This window comes from Annulohypoxylon maeteangense (genome assembly GCF_022496945.1).
Source record: "Annulohypoxylon maeteangense strain CBS 123835 unplaced genomic scaffold GGS22scaffold_11, whole genome shotgun sequence".
NCBI lineage: Eukaryota > Fungi > Ascomycota > Sordariomycetes > Xylariales > Hypoxylaceae > Annulohypoxylon > Annulohypoxylon maeteangense.
This window is the reverse complement of record NW_025953258.1, coordinates 1,195,525-1,218,661: the sequence shown is the minus strand read 5'-3', so window position 1 is coordinate 1,218,661 and position 23,137 is coordinate 1,195,525. Positions and strand designations below refer to the sequence as shown.

Sequence of the window (23,137 nt, the reverse complement as noted above, 5' to 3'; positions counted from 1 at the left end):
GCGTCGAAATCGATGGCTGTCGCATCGCGCTCGCGTGCGTAAATGATATCATCGATAGATTATCAATTATGTCGCCTTACAAATTCCTCAATTGGAGTGTCAAAAAGTTTACCCGGTGCCTCTGTTTCATGATACCCAGCTCATCTTATTCTATTTGCCTGCGCCGCTCATACCCTCGTAGAACTGCCACGAAATTCCACACTTTCGATGCGGGCTCCACGCTAGCCCCATCGCCATTCCAACCTCGAGTCCTAAACTTCCAATCACAGATTCTAGGCTGCGGTTGTTGGCTATTAATCCTCCCTTGTGTTCCGTAATTGGTAAAGGTCGAGAGCCAGCTGGTGCTGATTAATCCAGTCCCCATTTGTCATCGACACTATAGCCCAGGCTAGCATTAATGCTCTTAGCTACCTACATGGGCCATATGTCTCGAAATTTCTATATATATGAGCCTCTGTGCGACTATTGCCATAAGAATGACAGAGGCGATTAGACTTCTCAGCCGTATAGACGCATACCTTATCGATCCTTAAGGCTCATTCAAACGCCGCACCACCGAGAACGATGTCATCGCCAGCTCACCTACCAGCCCCCAGGCGCATTACCGCCTCGAACCTCCCCCTTTCCGAATCGAGCACCGCGAAACCGCATTCGGAACCCGGCGTAGAGGTCCTCGTGGACAGCCTCCCCCCGGATCCTATTATGGGAGGTGCCTTGATGAGGGCGCGGGTGGCATCTAGCAAGAAAGTACCGACTAGCAATGACGGGCAGTGAGTCACTCTCCGTGCTACCCGTCCTTAATATAGACCGTGGCTCCGAAGGGGCCGTGGTGTCGTGGATAGACGAGAGCTGACGAATACCTTAGTGGCAACCTATCACTCGACGACGTGCCAGGCATGGGAATTGTGTGTACGTGAATTTCCAACTTCGTCTCCGATTTCTCTTTTAGACTTCAACTTCCAAAGCGCCTGAAGGGTTGCCTGTTCCGGCATGTCCAGATATCGCTCCTCACGCCCCGTAACGGATCTTTGAATCTATGCCCCACTTGAGACATTTCAAACATTTCCCACAATGGTGAAAGCTGACCAGATATGTTTGTCGTAGTGCCGGGTGGTCTGAATATGTACTACCTCGACATTGCCCCAAACTCGGAGGGTGTGATGCACCGTACGACGTCTACCGATTATATCGTCGTGCTGAGCGGGACTTTGAGCCTCTTGACTCCACCTGAGCCGTTTGACGTGGTCGACGGAAAACCGAACTATGGCGAGCCTGTCGAGACTCTCTGCAACCCAGGAGATGTGGTACTCCAGCGAGGAATTGCGCATGCGTAAGTTCTACGAGAAGCAAACTATCTATTCCCTCCCTATGTCCCTCGCCCTTAGGATGTATGCGAACCAGACTCGGGCTCTAACAAATGCTATATAGCCTATCGAACCGTAGTAGCGAATGGGTTCGCGTGATGGCCGTCGTGTTGGCTTCCGAAACCAATCGCGTGCCGGTCATGGGATCGGGACCCGCAGGACAGTTGAAGACTACGGCGTTAGCTGACGTTTGGCTTCAATAAGCGAGCTAGCTGACAGCGCCGCCGCGGAAGTCGTCCATTCTTCACTGGCCATGGATGGATTATCTTACATTGTAACCAACGGAGTTATCTCGCACGTTTGGCCCGCCTATATGAGGCTCGGCGGACGTAGAACGACCAACGAGCAGGGCTGACATGAGCCTCATTATTGATTATCGTCTCACCGTTTTATGATCTTCTTCAGTTGGACTGTTGGTTGGGCTGGTTTCTCGGGACCTAGAATAATAGCCTTATGGAAAATCTAAAATCGAAATCTACCTACGTTTCGGAATCCTATGTTCCGTTTTTACGCCTGACGCCTCGCCGTAAAGTGATTCACGCTGTCAAGTTAATTCGTATCACCGATGAACTCATATGGAGTCACCATGCGCCTAATATCTATATCGAGGTTGTAGGCTAGTTACCCAAGTAGGTAGGTAACTCGGTCAGCTTTTCTCGACTACGAGACAGCCTGATCCGTGTGCAATATTCGAGCTACGATGAGTGCTATTGAGTTTGGGTTTATCAGCGTCCCCGGCTCACTGTTTCTTCAATGTAATCAATTTGTGGTTGATGGGCTTGTCGGATTTAAAGGCGTTTACCCTATCATCTGGAGATCACGAGATGACGAAAGCGTGATACGCTTTTCGGATAATCGCCCACTCGCGGAGGTCGTTGCGATGACTTCACCTCTTCGCTCCTCATCCTATCTAAATGGCAACATACTAGTGAGCTTCTACGAATATTAGTATTAGTATGACCGAGGCGCAGGTTTCGTCGCAAATTGAGTCCACTGCTATTGAAGTAGGACGATACGTTGGTTTCACCCTCCTTGGTACAGCAAACACGTAGCCTATCTGGCCCTCGAAATGCTGTTAACTACAGCTTCTCGGTGTGATTGCCAAATAGTAGGATCGCAACAAATCCGTCACGGTACGAGCCGACCCGCTCATACAATTCACATCCTCTTTGCTTCCTTTTCCGTGCCCCCCTATTCCTTCTGCAACAGGAGTGCTCTTACCAAAAGTATGTAGAGAAATATATAATAGCCCTCTGGAAGCATGTCCGAACTGTTTCCCTACAGCCATAATCACGGAAACTTCAACTCTTCAAAGCTCTAAGATAGCGGAGGCAAGTACTATCTATCGCTCACGGACTTTCACGAGTGATATTGGCCATAACAAGATGCCACAGCTCCCCTTACCAGCTTCTTCGTTCCCACCGACAATGCCGGTCTTTTATGCGAACCACAGCAAAATAGGACAACTTAGTGTCTACCTGTTTGATCCTACGTCGTATTCGATGGAATCGTCTAAGATAGGACTACCCAAGATCTCGTTTCCAGACCCGCCACGTCCCCCAACTCCAGGGCCGCCTCCACGGCCACCCCCAATCCCTCCCCGTCCGCCGGTACCGACGCCGCCGCCTAGTCCAAGTTCTTCGGCGGAAGCGGATCTTCTTCAGGGACTTGTGGCTAGGCAGCTCTCTATTATTGCTGTCCGGCTGATCGATGTCTGGACCGCTCTAGGCGTGCCAGTATCGCTTCCCCACCCCCCTCGTCCGCCAACTCCAGGACCCAGGTTAGTACCACTCTTCCTTAGTAATCTTCTCGAGAACAGGTCACTCTGAAACATGGCTTGGGGTCTTACGTAGTTTCTGCGGAGTACCCTGCCTCACTCACCGAGAAATCAGTGCCTATCTCTATCTGGACCACCGCTAACTCCGCGTCATGTAACAGACCAGGGCCCGTAGGTCCTAGACCTGACGTACCTACGCCGCCGCCTAGCCCACGCAGATCTACGGGAGGTCTCGTTAGCGGGACAACCTCGCGCGGTGAGAAGCTCGAAATAAGCTACCTTGGCGAGGCTTCGTCGAAACGACCGTTAAACGAACACCTGTCTTTAAGACCCGATGTCTTCGTGCCCATTAAGCTGACGACGTCATATGATTCGCGGGAAAGTGCAGACGTTGATGGCCGGGGCGAGTTATACGATGATAAGCTTACCAACTATTTAGACAATCGAGGTGAAACGAGATTGCATACTCACTTCTATAGTATTGCCTCAAAGGACCCATACCTCGGTTCCTACAGCGCGAACGAGTCATCATGCTCAATCTTTTCCCTACATGCTGGCGCTGGAACTGTCAGGAATGACCCAGATTTATTACGAGTGCCATCTCTAAGGCAACTATCAAAGGCTCACCCTGATTTGTTCGACGCCGCCAGGGGTCTGTCGCTATTAATCGCGTGGCCGGGGATCTCGGGGATACGCCCCAGCCCGGCGTCATCAATATCTGCATGCACAAGTACGTTAGATCAACGCCCGAATGTAGCTTATAAGATGCCTTCCAAAGACCAAGATACTCTTCCGCCATGCGGGAGATCGTCCTCACAAAATTCACTGAGCCGGGTAGCAGCAGAGATAGCTCTACTAACCGGGCCACGTCTTCTAGGTCTCGAAACCTCAGGCACCACGCTCAACTCGGCAGGCACGCGGCTCGTAGGCTCATTAGAGCCAACCTGTTGTACCGCTTACTGAGAGAAATACCAGCGAATCATATGTCTATATATCCTTCGACGTATGCGATTGGCGTGCGGCAGTACAAGCTGACCCGCAGCCCTAGAGGTTGCACCGCATAGGGCAGTGCGTTACGCCATCCCTTGCGGCGGTCTGTTATTCGACGAATTACTCTGGACTCATAACCTGACTTTCATTTTGCTATTTCCGTTTCTCTCGTCCCCCTTTTCATCTATAGAATTTAGAGCATTCGTCACTGAATTAGCAGAGGCACATTTTCCTTTCCTTTTCCTCCAGTTTTTTTTCTTCCCTTTATCCAATTATATTTCTTTCTTCCCCAATCTCTTCTACGTCATTTATGAGCATCATCGTTTGTCATTGGTTGTCATTGAATAGAATTACTAGATCCAGAAGCATCCTTCCTCGCGGAGGGCCCCCTTTTTGAGTGGAGACCATCAAAAGGGGGGAGTGGAGAACGGGGTTATTGTTGTTGCTAGTGTACGAGGGATTGCATTCCTATTGATTTTTCTGCAGCTCTGAATTGCATTTTCTGGATGGTTCGCGGCATTTGACCGCATTACTCGCACAAGATGCATGCATGTTTAAGAGGCGTCGGTTTTCTATGATAGGTAGCTGGTTGAGGTATAAATGGAAAGGAGATCAGAGACATCTATGTTAGGACGAAAGGACGGATACAAGACCAGTTTTGTTTCTTCATGTGGCATTCCTTTAATGCGCAGCTAGCGTGGGGGCCGTCGATCTTTTCAGCCACCCTGAGGATAATCAGCCAATCGGACACTCATTTTTAGACAGTTATACACACAGACTGGATCTGACTACAGCTTCCATATCTTCTTATAAGGTTATGTGTTCCTTCTGGTGCTGCATTCGTTCGTTTTTACTGGAAGAGGCAACGGACTGCGGTAGAAGTCGAGAGGGGTGTTCGCTCCATTTCGGTCTTCAACCCGGGATAGAACGATCGTCGACCAGGTCCAGCCCACTTCAGCCCAACGAAAAATGATCTACGTGGGATCCCGTCAAAGCACGCGTAGGTAGGTAGGTATCTATTAATCTGAAACGCTGACGATTTATCAGGTACCTACAGATGCCCGGGTAGTTACTATTTCCAGAGTTCCAGGAAGCTCGGATGCACACCTCATTCCCATCAATCGGATTCACTCCCTAAAATATCAATATCTTCATCGTCATAAATCTCCGGACCCAGATCTAATCCAGATACTAGATACGTCAATAGGCAGACCCGTGCACCTTGCCCCCATGCTCATTACAAGCTTAACTTGACTTCCCCCAGCCGCCACCGCATACAGCCCTAAAGCCGTCATCCCTCACCAAGTACCAGCCCACCAGCCCACTTGCCTTTTTGCGTGCGATGCGTTATCACGGGGCGGCCGGTCTTACTGTAACACAGTATCCCCGTCATAGGGTGATGCAAGTTCGGTGACCTTGAACCACATTACTACCTGGCATCTAAGTAAGTCTATATCCGATTCAAGAATTACTCACTGATATGTCGCGGCGCTGAATCTCGCCATCCAAATCCAGCATTTCGACAACAGCGATGCTTAGCTACTGTCACAACCTGCGCCCCGTTCACTAAATAATTAGGATAGCTATTGTTTCAAGTTTCAGCAGGCGTTATTTATACTCCGGAGTGCTCGCGAACTATATTAAAACTCGTACGGCGCTTGGCACAGGACGATGGTTTAGAGGCATGCCGTAAGTATGAGCAGACAATGTATAATCAAATTACTTATCTCCTACCTGTCACTCAGGTTGTGTAGATTCCTTCAACGAAGTTAAATGGTTCAATCACTTCTCCGATGACTGCGCTCAAGGTAATAGTTAGAGATACTCCGACCTAAGGTTATGAATGATACTTCCGTCGTCCATAGGTAGAAGACAATCTGATGGGAATGAGTTCTTTAGCTCAGGTTCGCCCTTAAGCATTAAGTACTTTAGCGTCGCCAGGTAAATTACATACCTAGCACTGCAGTCTCTTTTGTCCATGCCTATGCCTCATCCATATTATGAATATGACATTTACATGATATGGTTACTTGTCTCGTTGCAGCATTGATTGGCTAATAGCCTGGAATATATAATTCTCAGTACTCCAGATCCAGGAGTAGGAGAACAGCTTTCGTTACTTGTACTTACCTAACTTACCTTAAGTTATAACTGTTAGATGCATTTACTCCTATACTGTGTGTTACGCAACAACATTAATGATAATAGAGTTACTCAATGGCAACTTAGCCGAAGCCGTCAGATACCTACCTACTTTTATAAATCCAATCATGGCTAACTAGGTAGCTATCTTCTCACGATACTTGCTTAAGTAAAGTCTTGCACAGATAAAATGATACAGATTTGTCCCTTATCCAAAATACCTAGTTTCTACCAATTGAACCAGATCATCAACCTCACCTAGGTAGGTAAAGTAAAAAAGATACTTACTTAGGTACATAGGTTTTAGGTATAGGTAGGTATCCTAAGATAGAATTTAGAACAGTGAATTAAGCCTGCCCAATACCTTAGATAGGTACCTACCCAGCAATGCCGTTAAGAAGTTTAGTGCCTAAGTATTGCTACCTAGTAGGTATAAATTATATATCGATTTGCCTTCATTTTAACAAATGCCTGCCTATCCTAGTAGGTACCCAGTACCTATCTACGAACCTACATCATCGTACCTGCACTATGCTGTCTCTACTTGAATACTAGGTAGATACCTGTATAACGCATTTAGTAAGTTGACCGTTCCTTAACTTGGACATATCTAAACCTCCAACAGTTGCAACTTACCCCAATCTGATTTAATCTCGAGGAAGTTTCAGTTTCCGGGGTTGTTTCGTTGCTTGAGAGATATTACACAATTTGTATGTCCAGGTATACCTACTGTAGGTACCTACCTAGGTACCTTCTAGGGTAAGAAGAATATGAGGAATAATAATGGGAGTTTCAATATTTTATTTCACTCGTTCGTTGCACAATATAACACTCAGAGAATACTAGGTAGGTATGCATGAAAGATCCGAAAATAAAGTGTCCTAGACGAGTAGAGAAATTATCTAATTCCCTTTGATATCGTTGAGGTCTTAAGGTTTATCTCTGTCGTATAGGGACCTACCTGCCTACCTATGCAGGTATAATGTAATGAGAGGTCCTGGTTAGGTGGATTCCGAGCGTTAGGTAGGTATTGATCGAACTTATTAACCTAATGCCTGTACGTATGAGTAGTTTCATTACCGTACCTATTTTCAAGTAATTTTCCTCGTTCTTAGGTATATGATGGTATCTTTTCGTACATATCCCCTATATTAATTGCGATAATTCGCACCTGACTTTCAGTGTCTTCAACAAACACAGATGCTACATCCGTGCTATTATGAGAGTATTTTTTTTTAGCTTTAGACTCATTAAATCGATATATAGGTAGGTACCTATATATATGTTCAGTATTTTGTTTTCTGCAGTGATAGCCTTGAAGCAATTATGTTACTTCAATGTTGAGAGAGATGAAGTCTACCTACCAGGTAGGTAAGGATGAAGTTGAAGTCTCATAACGGTGTATCCGCCATATAAGGTATACAATTTGGAACCCAGTCGAGAATTACTCAAATTGCATCACAAGGCGGAACCAAGATGCATGAAAGCAACAACATCATTGCGCGAGGAACTTTCAACCACTTCCATCCGCTTCCGCTAAGAGAACATGGCACCTAGCATATATACCTCCATTATCTCATGAGCTCTCACGGGCCCCTGTGGACCGAACCCCGATGACTTCCTAGCTGGTAGCTGCTTATCAATGTAAAGAAGAATAAAGTGTCGAAGACTTTTTCTATAACTCAATATTCGTACATACTCAGATAGATACCTGTCTAGGGATTTAAGCGATAGAAGATCACAGAATTCCGATACTAAAACTTTCTAGAGTTAAAGGCAATTAGCTACCTACATACCTACCTAGTACCTATGTCAAGCGGCGAATTATTAATAATCGGGTAGATATGTAGTCCATAATAAGTGCAGACGAAAGTAGATAGATGGGAGCTGAAATGACATGGCCTGATGGAATAGGCTTAATAATCTTTCAAGTTTTGTTCTAGAGTGTACCTACCTACCTACATACGTACCTCTGAGCTAGCCACTCCTAAGTATTAATGTTCTTTTCAAGTTGTTCGTGGTGCGTAGATTCAAATGTGACACGAGCAGGCCGCGGCCGCACCTATCAATAGTTTCAAGTCTCGAATCTCGAGCCCCCACTTCATAACTCAGCTCGCTAAAGTTTCTTATTTCTTCATCAATCCAGGCGATAAGCTGGTATCGTCCGCTTTACATTGGATGCGCGTCACCCATTAATGGGTACCTGATAGTCAATGAATTTGTACCTACCTAGTAGTGTTGGGACGTGGCTGCGTGGTGGCGCTCAGGCGGTGTTCTTCTGCCACTTTCGATATAGGGATGGGACTCGCTTCTTGATGTCTCCACCGAACTCTATCAGGGCTGCAGGGTTGTGTGGCCCAGAAGCTCGGCAACCCTAGTTCGGATAGGTGTTATAGTTTCTAGTAAACCCCACCAAATTACTACTTTGGGTTAGCTGAGGAATAAAGTGATTTACCCCTGGCGCTACTATCTCGCATCCCTGCACATCGGGGTACGTTTTGCGTACAAACTATACTTAGGTACGTATCGAGCTCTATGGATGGTTGTATTCAGAATATTGAAAACCAAATAGCTCCAGACCTAAAGGCACAGAAAGATTAGGTTTAGGTATGACTGGAAGTACGCTGCAAGGATTGGCTCTGTTGGTAAACCCATATCTCGTACCTATGTAGTAGGTAGGTATGCTTCTGCATCCTTCCTTTTATCTTGTCTTCTCTCCATTAAGATTTAAGATTTAGAAATCAGCTTAGACCTGCCATCGATGAATTTTCGACAACACAACCTGACTCCTTTTTATTCACCATTCCTAAATCTACTTATATTTGACGTTGTTCTTGTATCTGAACCAACCGAGCTGTCCCGCTACAGGGATTGATCAACTACTACGATGGATCAGCATCATGCGGGTAGTGCATCGTTCAACTCAACGGGATTTCCCAACTCTTTCCGACCAGGCACGCCTAATACAGATAGGAGCCCTTCCGGAGATGAAAGGATAGATGCCCAGTCGTCGCGAAGGCTAGGAACCATAAATCCCTTCGCATCGCCGTCGATCTCGAGGCCGGCTTCTAGTTATGAGGGCTCCGATATCCCCGTGCAAGGCTCCGGCCCGCGATATTTCCACTCGCGAAGGGTGAAGAAGGGCGAATTAGAGAAGCCATGGCTTGATAAGAAGGATCCCAAGGAGAAGTGGGTTACTATCATTCCGATCTTGGGCATACTTGTCGGCCTAGGAATCTCTGGGTTCTTAGTATGGGACGGAATACGGAGCGTCGTCAAACATAACTATTGTTTAGTGCTCGAAGACAACTTCGCGAGCTTCAACGATGCCGTCTGGACTAAAGAAGTCCAAGTAGGTGGCTTTGGGTAAGAGGGTGTCCTTTACAATCAACATGTTCGACTTGTAACTGATAGCGTCACAGTAATGGTGAATTTGAGCAGACTACAGGGAATGACGAGAACGTCTACGTCCGAGATGGAAACCTCTTCATTAAGCCTACACTCCAGGACGCGGACCTGATTGACAAAGACTCTTTGATTAATCTACTGGACGACGGCACCTGTACTTCAACCGTGCCATCTGATTGTATAGCAGCCACCAACACCACAGTTGGGAATGCCACCATCGTGCCTCCAACGAGGTCTGGCCGAATTAACACCAAGAAAGGTGCAACTCTCAAATACGGCCGTGTCGAAGTGACGGCCAAGCTCCCTCAGGGAGATTGGCTCTGGCCGGCTATTTGGATGATGCCCGTTAAGGATACGTATGGACCTTGGCCGGCCAGCGGTGAGATAGACATCATGGAGAGCCGGGGAAACAATTGGACGTACGGCCAAGGCGGGAATAATATCGTATCGTCAGCTCTACACTGGGGACCCGACCAAGCCAACGACGCTTGGTGGAGAACCAACGTGAAACGCGAGGCCCTACATACGACATACTCGGCCGGGTTCAACACCTTTGGCCTCGAGTGGTCTCAAAAGTACCTCTTCACTTACGTCAACTCTCGCCTCCTCCAAGTTCTCTACACCAACTTTGACGAGCCTCTGTGGCAGCGTGGAAATTTCCCCGAGGCCACCAGCAACGGTACCCGGCTCGTGGATAATTGGTCGCAAACGGGTCATTACAACACGCCGTTTGACCAAGAATTTTATCTTATATTAAACGTTGCCGTAGGCGGTACCAATGGATGGTTTGCTGATGCGCAGAGCGGAAAGCCCTGGATTGACGGTAGCCCTAACGCTAAGAAAGACTTCTGGAACGCGCGGAACACCTGGTTACCAACGTGGACAAGCCCAGCTATGCAGATCAGCAAGGTCATCATGTGGCAACAGTGCGATGGCAATGAAGAATTGTAGATAGTTCAAAGGACCCACGAGGTTTAGATCTACTAGGAATACGTATGTCCGATACGACGGGCGTACTGGCGTTTTTGTCTGGGTGTGAATACATGTAGGTACGGGCATTATGGCTGACTGGGTTATGGCATTGGAACTTTGTCTCGGATAGCTACATGATGCAATGCAGATTTCTTGGTCCACTGCAGTACATTGAAATAAAAAAGACGTTCAATTTTTCCCTTAGCGAATCGCCTACAGGGTTTAAGTAACCCGGAATACTGGAACGAGACCCCTGAAGGTACTGTTATGTTTAAGGCTGGCCTCCAATGTCTCAGACAAGATATCCATAAAGAAGTTGGGAACGACGTCAATTCTATATCAATTATGTATGAAAAAGTAAATATCTGACGTATAGATAACGAATAAAATTCAATCTCATCTTATATGAGGTAAGATTTGTTTCCGCGCTCTATTTCCTAGTTTCGGGATTCATTTCTATTAGTCTATATAGGGTTTAGCGCACCGATCGTCAATGTGTATGCTTGTTTTGAGTTAGCTTCGCGAATCGGCGAGTGTTAATGTGCTCTTTTATGTTGTTTACTTACTAATTATTATGTAGCATTTCTGACATTGTTCAAACTTCAGAGGAGGCAGGAATTGAAGTGCTCTGATGCAAAAAAAGAAAACTAAAAAAAAAAAACTAAAATTATAAATATGGATTATCATGAAAGTGCTTAGCCTTGTACCTAGTAGGTACCTAGACTACCTAAAGCTTAATACCGATGAGGCTAGCTGTTTGATTTTAACGCAACAGTACTAGGTAGCATTTGGGGATGGCTTTTCACCTTTTTATTGCCTTTTATTATCTTACCTTTTTATTTATCTTTTTTTTCTTCTTTTTTCTCCAACGGGTGTTTGAGCACCCAAACAGAAGCTTCGACCCAGAGAACCGTATGCAAGTAATACGCGATAAGGATCCATAGCCAGCTCGAGGCCATGACTTTTCTTAAACCAAAATGGGGCGTAAGCGATAGATTGTGATCAAATACAGCAAGGGAAGTTTGATAGATTCGTAGCTGAACTAGTGGATCTGAGCTAAGAGCAGCCGTTGTCAAGCACGCGCTAAAAAGATCACTAGGAACCTTAGGAAGCTAGAATTGATCTATTATGGCGGCTCGTCACGATCCCGCTCCATTAGTGTTTATCTGCGACGAATGACGAGAGAAGGAATTAGGTAGTCCATTGGTACCTACTAGGTAAGTATACCAATCAACTAAACCCATCTTTGGCACTTTGCCGCTTACCGCTAGCCGCCATGCTTTTTGATAACGACTGAATATTGAAAATGAAGACTGGGAGACGATGCGACCATTAGCTGCCTAGGTAGGCACGCTGGCGCATCTCTTGTGGCGTCAATCGGACCGTAGCTTTCTGCTCTGCTACGTAGGTAGGTTGTTGAATGATATCTCGACCAATGCGGTGTTCAATCGAGCAGCGTGTCGTCTTCATGCGGTTTGCACCGAGAATACGAGAAAAGTGACAGCACCCAAGAAGATTGAGAAGCCCACGCTGTTTATTGGATACCCTTGTTCGCGCAAGGGTATAACATGCAGCATGCAGTATGCAGAATCTTACATAGGTGAGTTTTCGCCAATGACATCTCAGCTTCTCGTCGTATCACGACGATGTACCTTCAAGTACCACATCAAAGTACCAGGTAGATATGTACGGATCTGTTCTTTTTGGTCGAATTCGACAATCATATATTGGAATGCAGGGCGCTAGAGATGAGGTGCTATTACGAACACGACATTAGGCGGATATTTCTGTCAGTATTACAAGTGCAGCTTACGGGGGGCCTAGGCGGCAGCAAGCTTCCTCGACGCCGATTTATTGCTCCTCACGATGGCTTCGGCTTGCCTAGACCACCACTCGAGCGGACCACTTCCACTACTCGGCCTAAAGCCCCGACTATCAATCTCCTAGCGAACGCACCCTCGGTCTATCGAGTTAGATTTCGTATATCGACCACTGCCTTCGAGATACTGACGCCCTACATACATAGGTACCTACACTAGAGAAAATCCCTAGTAGTTATGATCGGATCGTTCGCAAAAACTTAAGTCTCGGTGGCTCGAGAGTACCATGCATGCCAAGATCTCTGTCAATCCTACCTCGTGATAACGACGTTCCCCGTTAGTGTATGGAGGTATTATCATAAAAATATATCAGGAATAGTTGGCAGGGGATGAATACTTTGAGGAGTCTCGATGCGAGGTAGGTAGCAATAACGCAGCAAGATCTTAGCTGCATAACAATGGCTGGGTGCCTCACCAATCCTGCCGGACACTCACATGGCTTACCAAAATAATACTTTCGAGTCGATATTTCCCCTCTTACCCCTGTCACGTCAACAGACCTCGTCTAGGCTGCTGGACCGAAGTTTGAAAATTTTGACCGGTCTCTGTTCGCTTATCCAAGCCCGAATACCATGACTTCCTACCTACCAACTTCGACGTGGTGTGGACAAGACCCTCTCGCTGAGGTGGCTAGACCACTACTCTCAGACTGAACTAGAAATCTTGCGAATACCTTGCTATCATTAGGTCTGCATCTCTGACGCTTCTTTTTCCTCGTTTTCAACGCCACATGTCAATGGTTTACACAGCTTGACCACTACATTCGTTCTAGTCTCTCGTTAAACATTACCTGAGCAGCTGTGTAGGCGTCGGCTAGATTGCGCATAACTCATTTTTAGCTCGGCCTAGCAAATGATAATCAAGAAGAATTTATGTTGATGATATCTTACCTTAGTCTTAACTCTGAAGCTTCGAGGCACATTCGGCATCAGCTTTGGCAGAACCCTATTGTCTTTCCCAATCCATTTCATTAAGTCTCCGGCAATCCTCAACCCTCATACTCTGTACTTTCTCCTTGATTTGCTTAACCTCCGCCACCTAACCTTGCAACGGAGGAAGGCGATCGCGGTATAAAGGGTAACTAGCCATATCTTCTAATAGCGCCGACCATCCAGGCGTATTGGCTTGCCATCTCTCCGGCGACCCAACCAGTTTTAAGCTTTCCAAACCCATCGTCGTCGTAAGTTACATACTTATCTTCTTCTCATACCTACCATCGAACCCTCTAATACCTTTCATTATATCATAATCCTACCTATCCAATACGGCTTAATACCAAGTTACTTACCAGTGCGATAGGATCTACCACAGCGGCTACAATAACAGTGATAGGTGTTACAAGTCGTATCGTTTCCTACTTGCGCAAACCTACCGCCTGTTTCATTAAAGTTGTGCAAGAAATTCTGGCCGTATGAAGTCCCGGTGGATTGCATCCTCGTCAAGTACTTCGTCTCATCCGACGAACGAAATCCTCAAGCATACCGTCGGGAAAGTACGTAGACATGGGCCTGTCTAATTACTTCAGAGCCGAGAGGCCCAAAGAGAATAGGAAGAAGACGGCCACGTCTCCCACGCCAGCAGGACCTTTCGCTGAGACGGGTCATTCGAGTCCGCTGGGAGTAGATGACTATGGCCTCCATCTTCCACCCTCGAACTTTGGCTCGTCGCGAGGATCAATTTCAGAACGTTCAGCTCAGTCAATCAATAGCTCGGTCTTCTTGGACGATATCAAACACGAGGTGATGGTCAACTACTTATATCAACAACAGTGTGCGCACTTGTGGGTTAGTGATGGAAGTGGTGACGTGGAGGGTGTTCTCCTTCGCAAGTCTAAAGGAACGTATATGGCCTGCCCACCTGCTCTGGGAGATTCGACCTTTGCGATGGCCTGTTCCGCTCTCAACGTTCAGGTAAGGCTTGCTTGCCATCGCACTTGGGTATATTCCTACTAATGATCACTCTATAGTGTGCGATGACGGTAAACTCGAGAGTAATCAAAACTTTCTTATCGTGGTCTCCCGAGGCAGTTGATGTTCCATTGATGAACGGCCTTCGGATTCAGATTTTGCCAACGCTTGACGACCTAGCAAGAGCGAGGAAGCATCAATTTGCCGCTTTCGTTGCATCTGAGGCTTTGCTCGTCGTATGGGACGACGATGCGCTACATCTTGTCCAACGAGCCAAAGCTATAGAGTCGGAGTTGATGGAGCTTGTATGGCAGAGCGGCGAGATCGGTGATGACGACGGGGAGAAAGGCCCCGGATATCTGGCCGAGGAAGCCGAGATAGACGAGGAGAGCGGTCAGATCAAGCCCGAGAAGCGACCGATCCATCTGCTAAACACATATCTTGTTTCTATCGTCATAGTATTGGTTACTGTCTCCTTGGGTGCTGCTTGGAGGCAGCTTGCTATCGAGGTATCTGTTGACAATAGCTGGGTGCGTTTGGGCCTGCTGGCGCTTTTCCCGATCCAGGTCTTCTTTTCTCTATTCTTCGCTCAGGTACTCGTCGGTTGCCTAGCTCAGATCTTTGGTCCTATCCGCCAACTTACCATCAACTCCAAATTTTACTCTGCCCGGCCGCCGCCGAGGCTACGAACCGCGACTTTACCACACGTTGTAAGTCTATATATATACTTGCTCTTGTACCATCTGACATTCCTTCCAATCCCTGCACGGGTCCGAGATACCCTGGCCCAAATTCCCGACCTATGCCTCTTACATGAACTAAATGCTGACGTCTGAACTCTGTACCAACTACAGACCGTACAATGCCCTGTTTATAAAGAGGGTCTAGCAGCAGTGATTCAACCTACCGTCCGATCAATAAAACAAGCCATCAGCACCTACGAATTGCAAGGCGGTTCTGCGAACTTGTTCATTAACGATGATGGCCTTCAACTCATATCCGAAGAAGAGCGACGAGCTCGCATTGACTTTTACGCCGACCATAGCATCGGTTGGGTCGCCCGTCCTAGGCACGGCGAGAATGGTTTCTTGCGCCGCGGCAAGTTCAAGAAAGCATCGAACATGAACTTCGCTCTTATGATTTCTTGCAAAGTTGAGGAGCAGTTATCTCTTTACGACCGTGGCCCCGAATGGTCCCAAGCCGACGAGGCTCTAGCATATGAAAGATCGTTGAAGGAAGTTCTCGAGGAGGATGGGCGAGCTTGGGCTGACGGCAACGTCCGCGTCGGCGATTATATCCTCATCAGTAAGACCCCGTCTCCCTACATGAAGCTCCCCAGCCAGACCACAAGGACTAATGAGAAACTTCCCAGTCGACTCCGATACTCGCGTTCCTTCCGATTGCCTTTTGGATGCCGTTTCCGAAATGGAACAGTCTCCCGACGTCGGCATCATGCAGTTCTCATCTGGTGTTATGCAGGTCGTCCATACCTATTTTGAAAATGGGATCACCTTTTTCACCGATCTCATATATAGCGCCATTAGGTATACAGTGTCCAACGGTGATGTCGCGCCGTTCGTCGGCCACAACGCGATATTACGATGGAGTGCTATCCAGCAAGTGTCCTACGAAGATGAGGATGGCTATGAAAAGTTCTGGTCCGAGTCACATGTGTCGGAGGACTTTGATATGTCTCTTCGTCTACAATGCAACGGCTATATCATCCGCCTCGCCGCCTGGGCCGGTGAAGGATTTAAAGAAGGTGTATCCCTAACCGTGTACGATGAATTGGCTCGATGGGAAAAGTATGCGTACGGCTGTAACGAGCTACTTTTTCATCCGATCCGTAAGTGGATATGGAAAGGTCCGTTCACGCCTTTATTCCGCAGATTCCTCTTTTCCAATATCCGCTTTACGTCGAAAGTCACCATCATCTCATATATCGGTACTTACTACGCTATCGGGGCCGCGTGGATCATGACATCCGTCAACTATTTCATCATGGGATGGTTCAACGGCTACCTGGACAAGTATTACATCGACTCTTGGCAGGTTTGGTTCTCTATCATCATCGTTTTCAACGGCCTCGGTAATGTTGCACTGGCCGTTATGCGATACCGTGTTGGAGAGCGCACGCTTATGTATGCGATCTACGAAAATTTCAAATGGACGTTCCTCCTGGCCATTTTCTTGGGCGGCCTCTCACTCCATGTCAGCCAAGCCATATTGGCCCACATGTTCGAAATCGACATGACTTGGGGAGCGACATCGAAGGAGGCCGAGTTCTCCAACTTCTTCATAGAAGTTCCTAAGGTGCTGAAAAAGTTCAAGTTCTCCATGCTCTTCTCCCTACTCTTCATCGTAGGGATGATCGTTATAGCCGTCGCGCCCATCGTCCCTCATAACTGGCGCATTACAGATTTTGTGGCTATTCTTCCCATGGCAACTGTCGCAAGTAGTCATTTCCTGTTGCCTCTTGCTCTGAACCCTGCGCTCATGACTTTTTCATGGTAGTGGATCGTTGCAAACATATTTTCTTATTAAGCGTCGCTTAACCACCTAGGCAAACAATCTCTGCTCCGTGTCTACCTATGATACGGAGTATTCTTTATATGAGCATATGAGCGGGATTAAGTGCATAGGAGCCTTGGGTACCCAGTATAAACGGTGTTGATTTCTCGAAGGGGATTCACTGGCTAAGTAATAGAAGTTCTCTAGGGTAATAAAGTGCAGATAACTACCTAGGTATATATTTGTGTTGGATGCGTATGGATGTCTCCATATACATTAGGAGATGATGTGCTTATCTACCTAGGTAGGTATGAAAATTTGAAGGATACAGGTCTTGAATATACCACCTTTAGGTACCTAATTTGCGATTTCCATGTAGTACTCCAAACCCGAGGCACCCCGCATGAAAAGGAGTCTGTTACATAGTAGTAGGTGGTTAGTAGGTAGGTACCTAGGTATTTTTTACATATCATCACCCATTAATAATAATTACCTACCTACACTGAGCACACATCGCACGAAATGATCGAAGCAAGGTTATTAAACTATCTCCCTAGGTAATTACTACTTACTAGGTAGGTACCTATATAATTTGCTTCGAGGAGCTTCATTCGGAAAAAGCACAAATCAATATTCATTGCAGGCACTCGGCATTATAATAAGGCCCTTCTATAGGTGTTGTATGTGGCATTGTATGTAATTTAATTTCACCGTTGGCTTGCGTCCGATTGTCGAAGGTGGAATATTAATGTTCACAGTTAGCAGTACCTACTACCTACCTAAGTAATCCGACCATAATTAGGTACCCAGTAGGTACCTTAAAGCAAGACAATTTGGTTCGATATGTGTATCTCACTTCTTGACTATACCCTATCTATGCTTTCAATATTAGAGACATTGAGCAAAGACACAATATGCAAAAAGCAACGATTAAATAAAAACATTTGCGGCATCTCAACATACCGACTGCCAACTCCGTCTGTTGAAAATTGATCTCCTGCCAAATGCCGATCAACTAGACTAGAATAAGTATGGCGCCGAACAGTGCCCGTTGCAAGATCGACGTGACCCCTGGTTTCCCCTGCTAGATAGGTACCTACCTTATCTAACCTCTCTGCATGGACCCAAGATGCTACGCTAGCGAGGAAACCCCTTTTCATGATAAAACTGGTTTCCAACGCGGCTGGGCAAGCGGCGGCCTTCCTCCATCTTCCCAATCGCCAATTCCTCTTCGGAGACAAGGGAGAAACAGTTCGAATAAGGGGCTAACTATGCTGTAGATCCCATTCATTCATTCCACTCACTAACCTAATTGAACACCAGTCCCTCGTTTTCCTCGTTTTCCTCGTTTTATGCCCTCTGTTCTGAATTTGGAGTAGGAAAAGGTACCACCTACGAAGTTACACTCCTTCATCACTCAATGTGCGCGACCACTTGAAACAACACCCACGATCCTTACTACCTGCCTACCTAATTTGTAGCCTATGGGCTATCATATGGCAATTTCTGCCGTCTAATCCATTCATTTTGAGCCACCTAGTATTCCGACCTCAATACACGCTCCTCGATAGGCATCCGACCAACTACCAAACTACCCTGATTACGATCGTTACTACTTTGAATACCTACTGAGATCCGGCTGCCTTACTACTGGAGAGTATGCAGTCGAAGAGATAATCCAAAGACAAAACTCCCACGGTCATTAAGCGTTAAACCAAAACCAACACATTCTCTTCGCGCCATACTATCTACTTAATAAGACGACTAAGCTCCAAGCTTGATTGTTACCTTACTTGCTTGATTGACCATAATCAGAGGGCTCGCCCTCGACAGTCCATCGCGATGTCGACCCGGTCTATTTTTAAGGTAGCCACTGTGCTGCTCTCGGCTGTCGCGTCTCCCGTCGTTGGCCAACTCACCACCGCTTGTAATCCCCTGAATGCGACTTGTCCAGCAGACCCGGCCTTGGGAACGACGCATACTTTCTACTTTAACGCTACGCCGCCTACGGGTACGTTCAATACGACTGCTGGAACCGTTGGCTATAACTTCGACACCGGGGCTGCTTTCACGATTAACAAGAAAGGCGAATCGCCAACCCTAATATCGAACTTTTATTTCTTCTTCGGCAGGACAGAAGTGCACCTGAAAGCCGCACCTGGCACTGGAGTCATTAGCTCAATCGTATGGTCTTCTGATGTTCTCGATGAGGTGGACTGGGAATTTATGGGAGGGAATACCACGCATGTGTCTACGAACTATTTCGGAAAAGGAGTGCCCGACTTCCACAATGCGCAGTACCATCCAGTCAATGGTGGAGTTCAGGCCGACTACCATAATTACACTTGCGTGTGGACTAAGGATCAGCTCGAATGGTATATCGACTCACAACATACCCGCACGCTCCTCGCGAAGGATGCCAACAATACGCTATACTATCCCCAAACACCCATGAAGCTCAGTCTTGGTATCTGGGCGGGTGGTGACCCGGACCAGCCTAAAGGCACGATCGAGTGGGCTGGTGGTATTACGGACTACGCCGAGCCGTACACGATGTACGTGAAGAGTGCTCTAGTACAAGATTATTCTACAGGAAAAGAGTATTCTTACGGAGATAATAGTGGAACTTGGGAAAGTATTAAGATCGCTAGGTAAGCGGGTTTTCTATAACGTGTGTGATTCGGAACTGTCATTCTGATCTCTATTAGTGGCAATTCAACCGCCGTTGAGAACATCAATAGGGAGCCAGAGAAGTCGCTTTCCGAAAAATGGAACGATCTACCATCTAGCACGAAGAACGGCGTTTACGCCGCAGCCGGTGGAGTGGGCGCCATCGCTTTCATTGCCCTCGTTGTCTTTGGCCTGAGACAGAGACGCCGCGGTAAGCAGGAGGCAGCGTTAGCAGCACAGCGCCAAGAACAGGAACGAGTTGAGTTGGAGAGATTCAAGAGAGAAGGAAGAGACCCCGACGCGTTGGCCTTCGACGGGACTGAATATAAAGGCGCGATGGCTACAGCCGCGTATGCCGTGCCCGACTCACCTCCTGGAAGTTCTGCGGGTCCACCTGAGAAAGCGTGGGACCCAACTGGCCCGGGTGCTGCCACTGCTGCCATGCCGCTTCTTCGTGATGATGCGATGAGCCAGCGCGTTGGCGGCCCTGCGCCAAGTTCGGTCGGACCACAACGAAACAATAGTTTTCCCTCGCCGATCCACACGCAGAGCCCCGGCCAATCACCTCAGATCCCGGCCCCTACCCCTATATCGCCCGTGAATCGGACTTTCTCGCCTTCTAACGCTTCGATGCGGATGGGATCCCCAGGACCTCAAGCTGGCGGGTACGGATCGCCCAGAATAAATAGCCCTACATCCCCGAGACCAGGTTACGGACGATGATGACGACCGAGTCATTAGCAGTTGAATATTATGAGGAGGTTTTATTTTATTTTTCATTTCCCGCGGACGAGGATCAACTAGACAGGTCTAGCCAATGACTAGAGAGAGGTAGCTATAGCTCGGGCTTTGCCGAGAAGTTGGAAATGTGCTGTGAAGGAGAAGACGCAGATACTCATTCCATCTTCGGCTGGCAACGATAGGTTTACGAGATCTTTAATCTTCGAATACCCGATATTTGGATATACAAGAATTTTGTTTGATATTTTAGGTGCTATGATGTAATGCGATTTTCTGCACCTAATCTCTAGCGGCTCTATATGTACCTATGTTCTTGTTGGATAGGTAGCTACCTAATCAAGGGAATCTTATAATTACTAATTTGGCGCAAATAAGGTAGTACCTAGGTAGTGATCCGCGAAACCCATCGCTCAAGATTTGTTTACCTTTAAGCAGCACAAAAGGAGATCAGAAATAAGAAAGGTAATGTAACTCGAAATATTCATAAGTACGTTTCCACAGAAACGCAATACTTGATATACGAGTAGCCCTGCTAATATCCCTTCCCTAGATGATAATCACTCACCACCTACCTACCTACTTACCTACCTACCCTCTCACGTGCTCATAAACTTCCATAACGCCTTGACTTTACCCCACTGTCGTACACACGAATCTTGAACCGTTTCGCTTATCCTATTTACAAGCCTGCCAGCTCACGTGGACCTGCTGAGTGAAAGCGACGGTAGCATCGTCATCTGAGATCTGGCCCGAGGCGGTCGTATTGCTCGACGTCAGCGCGATGCGGTTGTTGACGTTGAGAATACCCGTAGCGCCGCAAGGCGACCAGATGATCGATGCAGTAGGGACTTGATCTTGCTTGGTATATACCTGGCCGTCAGTCCAGAGCCCACCTCCGTCGATCGAGGTTCGAGTCGTGGTCTAATGCACGAATAAGCTTCGATGCGTAACATTTAAATGCCTATAGGCTACGGATACATTACTTACGGTAGCAGCGGCATCTTGGGAGAAATAATAGGTCGAATAGAAGGTACCGGTCACGCCATCCTCGAGCTGGGCATAGCCATGGTATGTAGACTCGACCACGGCGAATTGGAACCCCCCTGGGTACTTGAGGTTCAGATGGAGCTGGCAGTTCTTAGACTTGTCCGACTGCTTGGTGCCAGGCCCGGTGTACACCTGAAAAGCATCAAACCCGAAAGTGATAACCTATTTCATTAATTAGCTTCAAGCCTAGTCTCTTATATATAGGTAGTTTGATCTCTGACTGTTCGCTCCGGGGAGAGGTCCGTCGTCACGGTCCCTTGAGGACATCCGTTTCCACTCGCGGAGGCGCTGACGATGGTGATCTCATCCGGCTTGGGAGTATCACCGTTGCCGACGATTCCAATAGGACTTGCCGCAGCCGCGAGGACGGGCACAAGAAGAGCAATGAATGATCGCATGGTGATTAGTAGCTAAGCGTTAATAAGGGTAAACAGCTACCTAGAAATGTAAATGGCTTGGAATTCGGTTAAGGCCTACTTGACAGGGAAATTTTCTACCTCGCCGCGCGATCACGTCGTATTTATAAAGTTCTATCATCATCTCACACCCGTTGTTACAATTAAAGCCTGTCGAATTTCGTCCTCCGGCCGATACGGAGATAGGTTCCAGCAGCCCAGGACGCTCTAGACAACATGATGCAGAGTCGAGAGAACCCATAAGATGACACTCTGATTAATTTCGGGAATATATTGCGAACCTAGACCTCGAGCGCTGGCAGCTCTACCCCAGTAATAGACCTTCCAGCCTTTCCCATAAATTTGCGGTTGAATTGATAGTCGAAGTAGAATAGATGAATTCATATTAAGTCTAGGAAGCCCAGCTCTTATAGCTGCACCGTTGGTTCGGTACGGAGTTCTTATTATAGAAGCATTAGCAAATCGAAACTTTGACTGACGCCTATAACCATGCCACATGACACGGCTAAGAAGCAACTCAGCGCCCAGCGGCGTGGAACTCGGTTCAAACCTGCGTGTATGGTACCTACCTCCTATGATGGAGGCTCTGGGAACAAGAGGCTGGGTATGAGATATATGGATAGGGTAGGACTAGAGATCCAGGTCCCAGGTGCCTGAGAGTAAATATCAAGCCTGCTGCTATTCTAACCCGATCCGGGACAAATGTCGAGCTGACGCGGGTAAGTTCACCCTACAATTTATCAATTGTATACACTAACTGGCGCACGTCATGTCAGGTGATTGTAACCTACCTAAGTAGGTAGATACCGGTAAGTATAGTACCTGGGACGTCCTACATAACGCTGCTAGTGGTAGAATGGGCTCGTACCGCTTCTAGTTGGAAAGCCAAGGCAATGGACTGATCCCTTCTAACTACTAGGTAGGTATTTATGGCGTGAGAACCGCTCGAGTGCAGGCCAGACGATGCTATGTTGATGTAGCGGAGTGGTAACTGCTAGGCCTAGCTCTTAGTCCAGCGGATTTGAATTGATGTATGTGAGAAACTATTTCTGGAATGAGGATGAAGGTTATGATGGGATGGGCGAATCCAGAAACATGTCAACGCCAGGCTATGCAGATCCGGGTTCCTCCGCCAGCAAATATTGGCTAGAACACGGAGTCACGTAAGACCATAGTCGTAAGAATGATAAAAATCTCCTTGTTTGGTGGTCCGGGGTTGTTTAACCTCTTTAGCCGCGTTGACGAGCTCCAGGGGGGAATGCCCACTAGACCTAACATGTGTACCGCTTGTACGTATTATCTCAAGTTGGAT

General features: G+C 47.2%; 6 protein-coding genes across 6 annotated transcripts; 5 read left to right on the top strand and 1 right to left on the bottom strand.

Annotated features, from left to right (window-relative positions):
* Positions 1 to 464: 464 nt before the first annotated feature.
* On the top strand, positions 465 to 1,871 carry GGS22DRAFT_29017 (uncharacterized protein). Its single transcript, XM_047966716.1, has 4 exons — positions 465 to 770; positions 866 to 909; positions 1,105 to 1,330; positions 1,429 to 1,871. The coding sequence occupies exons 1-4, from the start codon at positions 565 to 567 to the stop codon at positions 1,565 to 1,567; spliced, it is 615 nt and encodes a 204-aa protein (XP_047817859.1). The 5' UTR covers positions 465 to 564; the 3' UTR covers positions 1,568 to 1,871.
* Positions 1,872 to 2,749: 878 nt separating this feature from the next.
* GGS22DRAFT_195123 (uncharacterized protein) lies at positions 2,750 to 4,118 on the top strand (the record flags this gene model as incomplete). The annotated part of the gene is made up of 2 exons (XM_047965620.1): positions 2,750 to 3,144; positions 3,303 to 4,118. 2 exons carry the CDS (start codon positions 2,750 to 2,752, stop codon positions 4,102 to 4,104), a joined length of 1,197 nt encoding a protein of 398 aa, XP_047817858.1. The 3' UTR covers positions 4,105 to 4,118.
* A 4,845-nt stretch (positions 4,119 to 8,963) lies between these two features.
* Positions 8,964 to 11,019, top strand: GGS22DRAFT_166683 (glycoside hydrolase family 16 protein). The gene is made up of 2 exons (XM_047961889.1): positions 8,964 to 9,639; positions 9,696 to 11,019. The coding sequence occupies exons 1-2, from the start codon at positions 9,161 to 9,163 to the stop codon at positions 10,630 to 10,632; spliced, it is 1,416 nt and encodes a 471-aa protein (XP_047817857.1). The 5' UTR covers positions 8,964 to 9,160; the 3' UTR covers positions 10,633 to 11,019.
* Positions 11,020 to 14,035: 3,016 nt separating this feature from the next.
* On the top strand, positions 14,036 to 16,954 carry GGS22DRAFT_180502 (glycosyl transferase family group 2-domain-containing protein; the record flags this gene model as incomplete). The annotated part of the gene is made up of 4 exons (XM_047963773.1): positions 14,036 to 14,443; positions 14,500 to 15,150; positions 15,295 to 15,745; positions 15,813 to 16,954. 4 exons carry the CDS (start codon positions 14,036 to 14,038, stop codon positions 16,952 to 16,954), a joined length of 2,652 nt encoding a protein of 883 aa, XP_047817856.1.
* Positions 16,955 to 18,452: 1,498 nt separating this feature from the next.
* On the top strand, positions 18,453 to 20,764 carry GGS22DRAFT_28914 (glycoside hydrolase family 16 protein). Its single transcript, XM_047966715.1, has 2 exons — positions 18,453 to 19,602; positions 19,660 to 20,764. The coding sequence occupies exons 1-2, from the start codon at positions 18,794 to 18,796 to the stop codon at positions 20,342 to 20,344; spliced, it is 1,494 nt and encodes a 497-aa protein (XP_047817855.1). The 5' UTR covers positions 18,453 to 18,793; the 3' UTR covers positions 20,345 to 20,764.
* On the bottom strand, positions 20,691 to 21,886 carry GGS22DRAFT_28910 (uncharacterized protein). The gene is made up of 3 exons (XM_047966714.1): positions 21,631 to 21,886; positions 21,350 to 21,571; positions 20,691 to 21,283 (listed from the first exon to the last, which is right to left on the bottom strand). The coding sequence occupies exons 1-3, from the start codon at positions 21,805 to 21,807 to the stop codon at positions 21,038 to 21,040; spliced, it is 645 nt and encodes a 214-aa protein (XP_047817854.1). The 5' UTR covers positions 21,808 to 21,886; the 3' UTR covers positions 20,691 to 21,037.
* Positions 21,887 to 23,137: the final 1,251 nt, after the last annotated feature.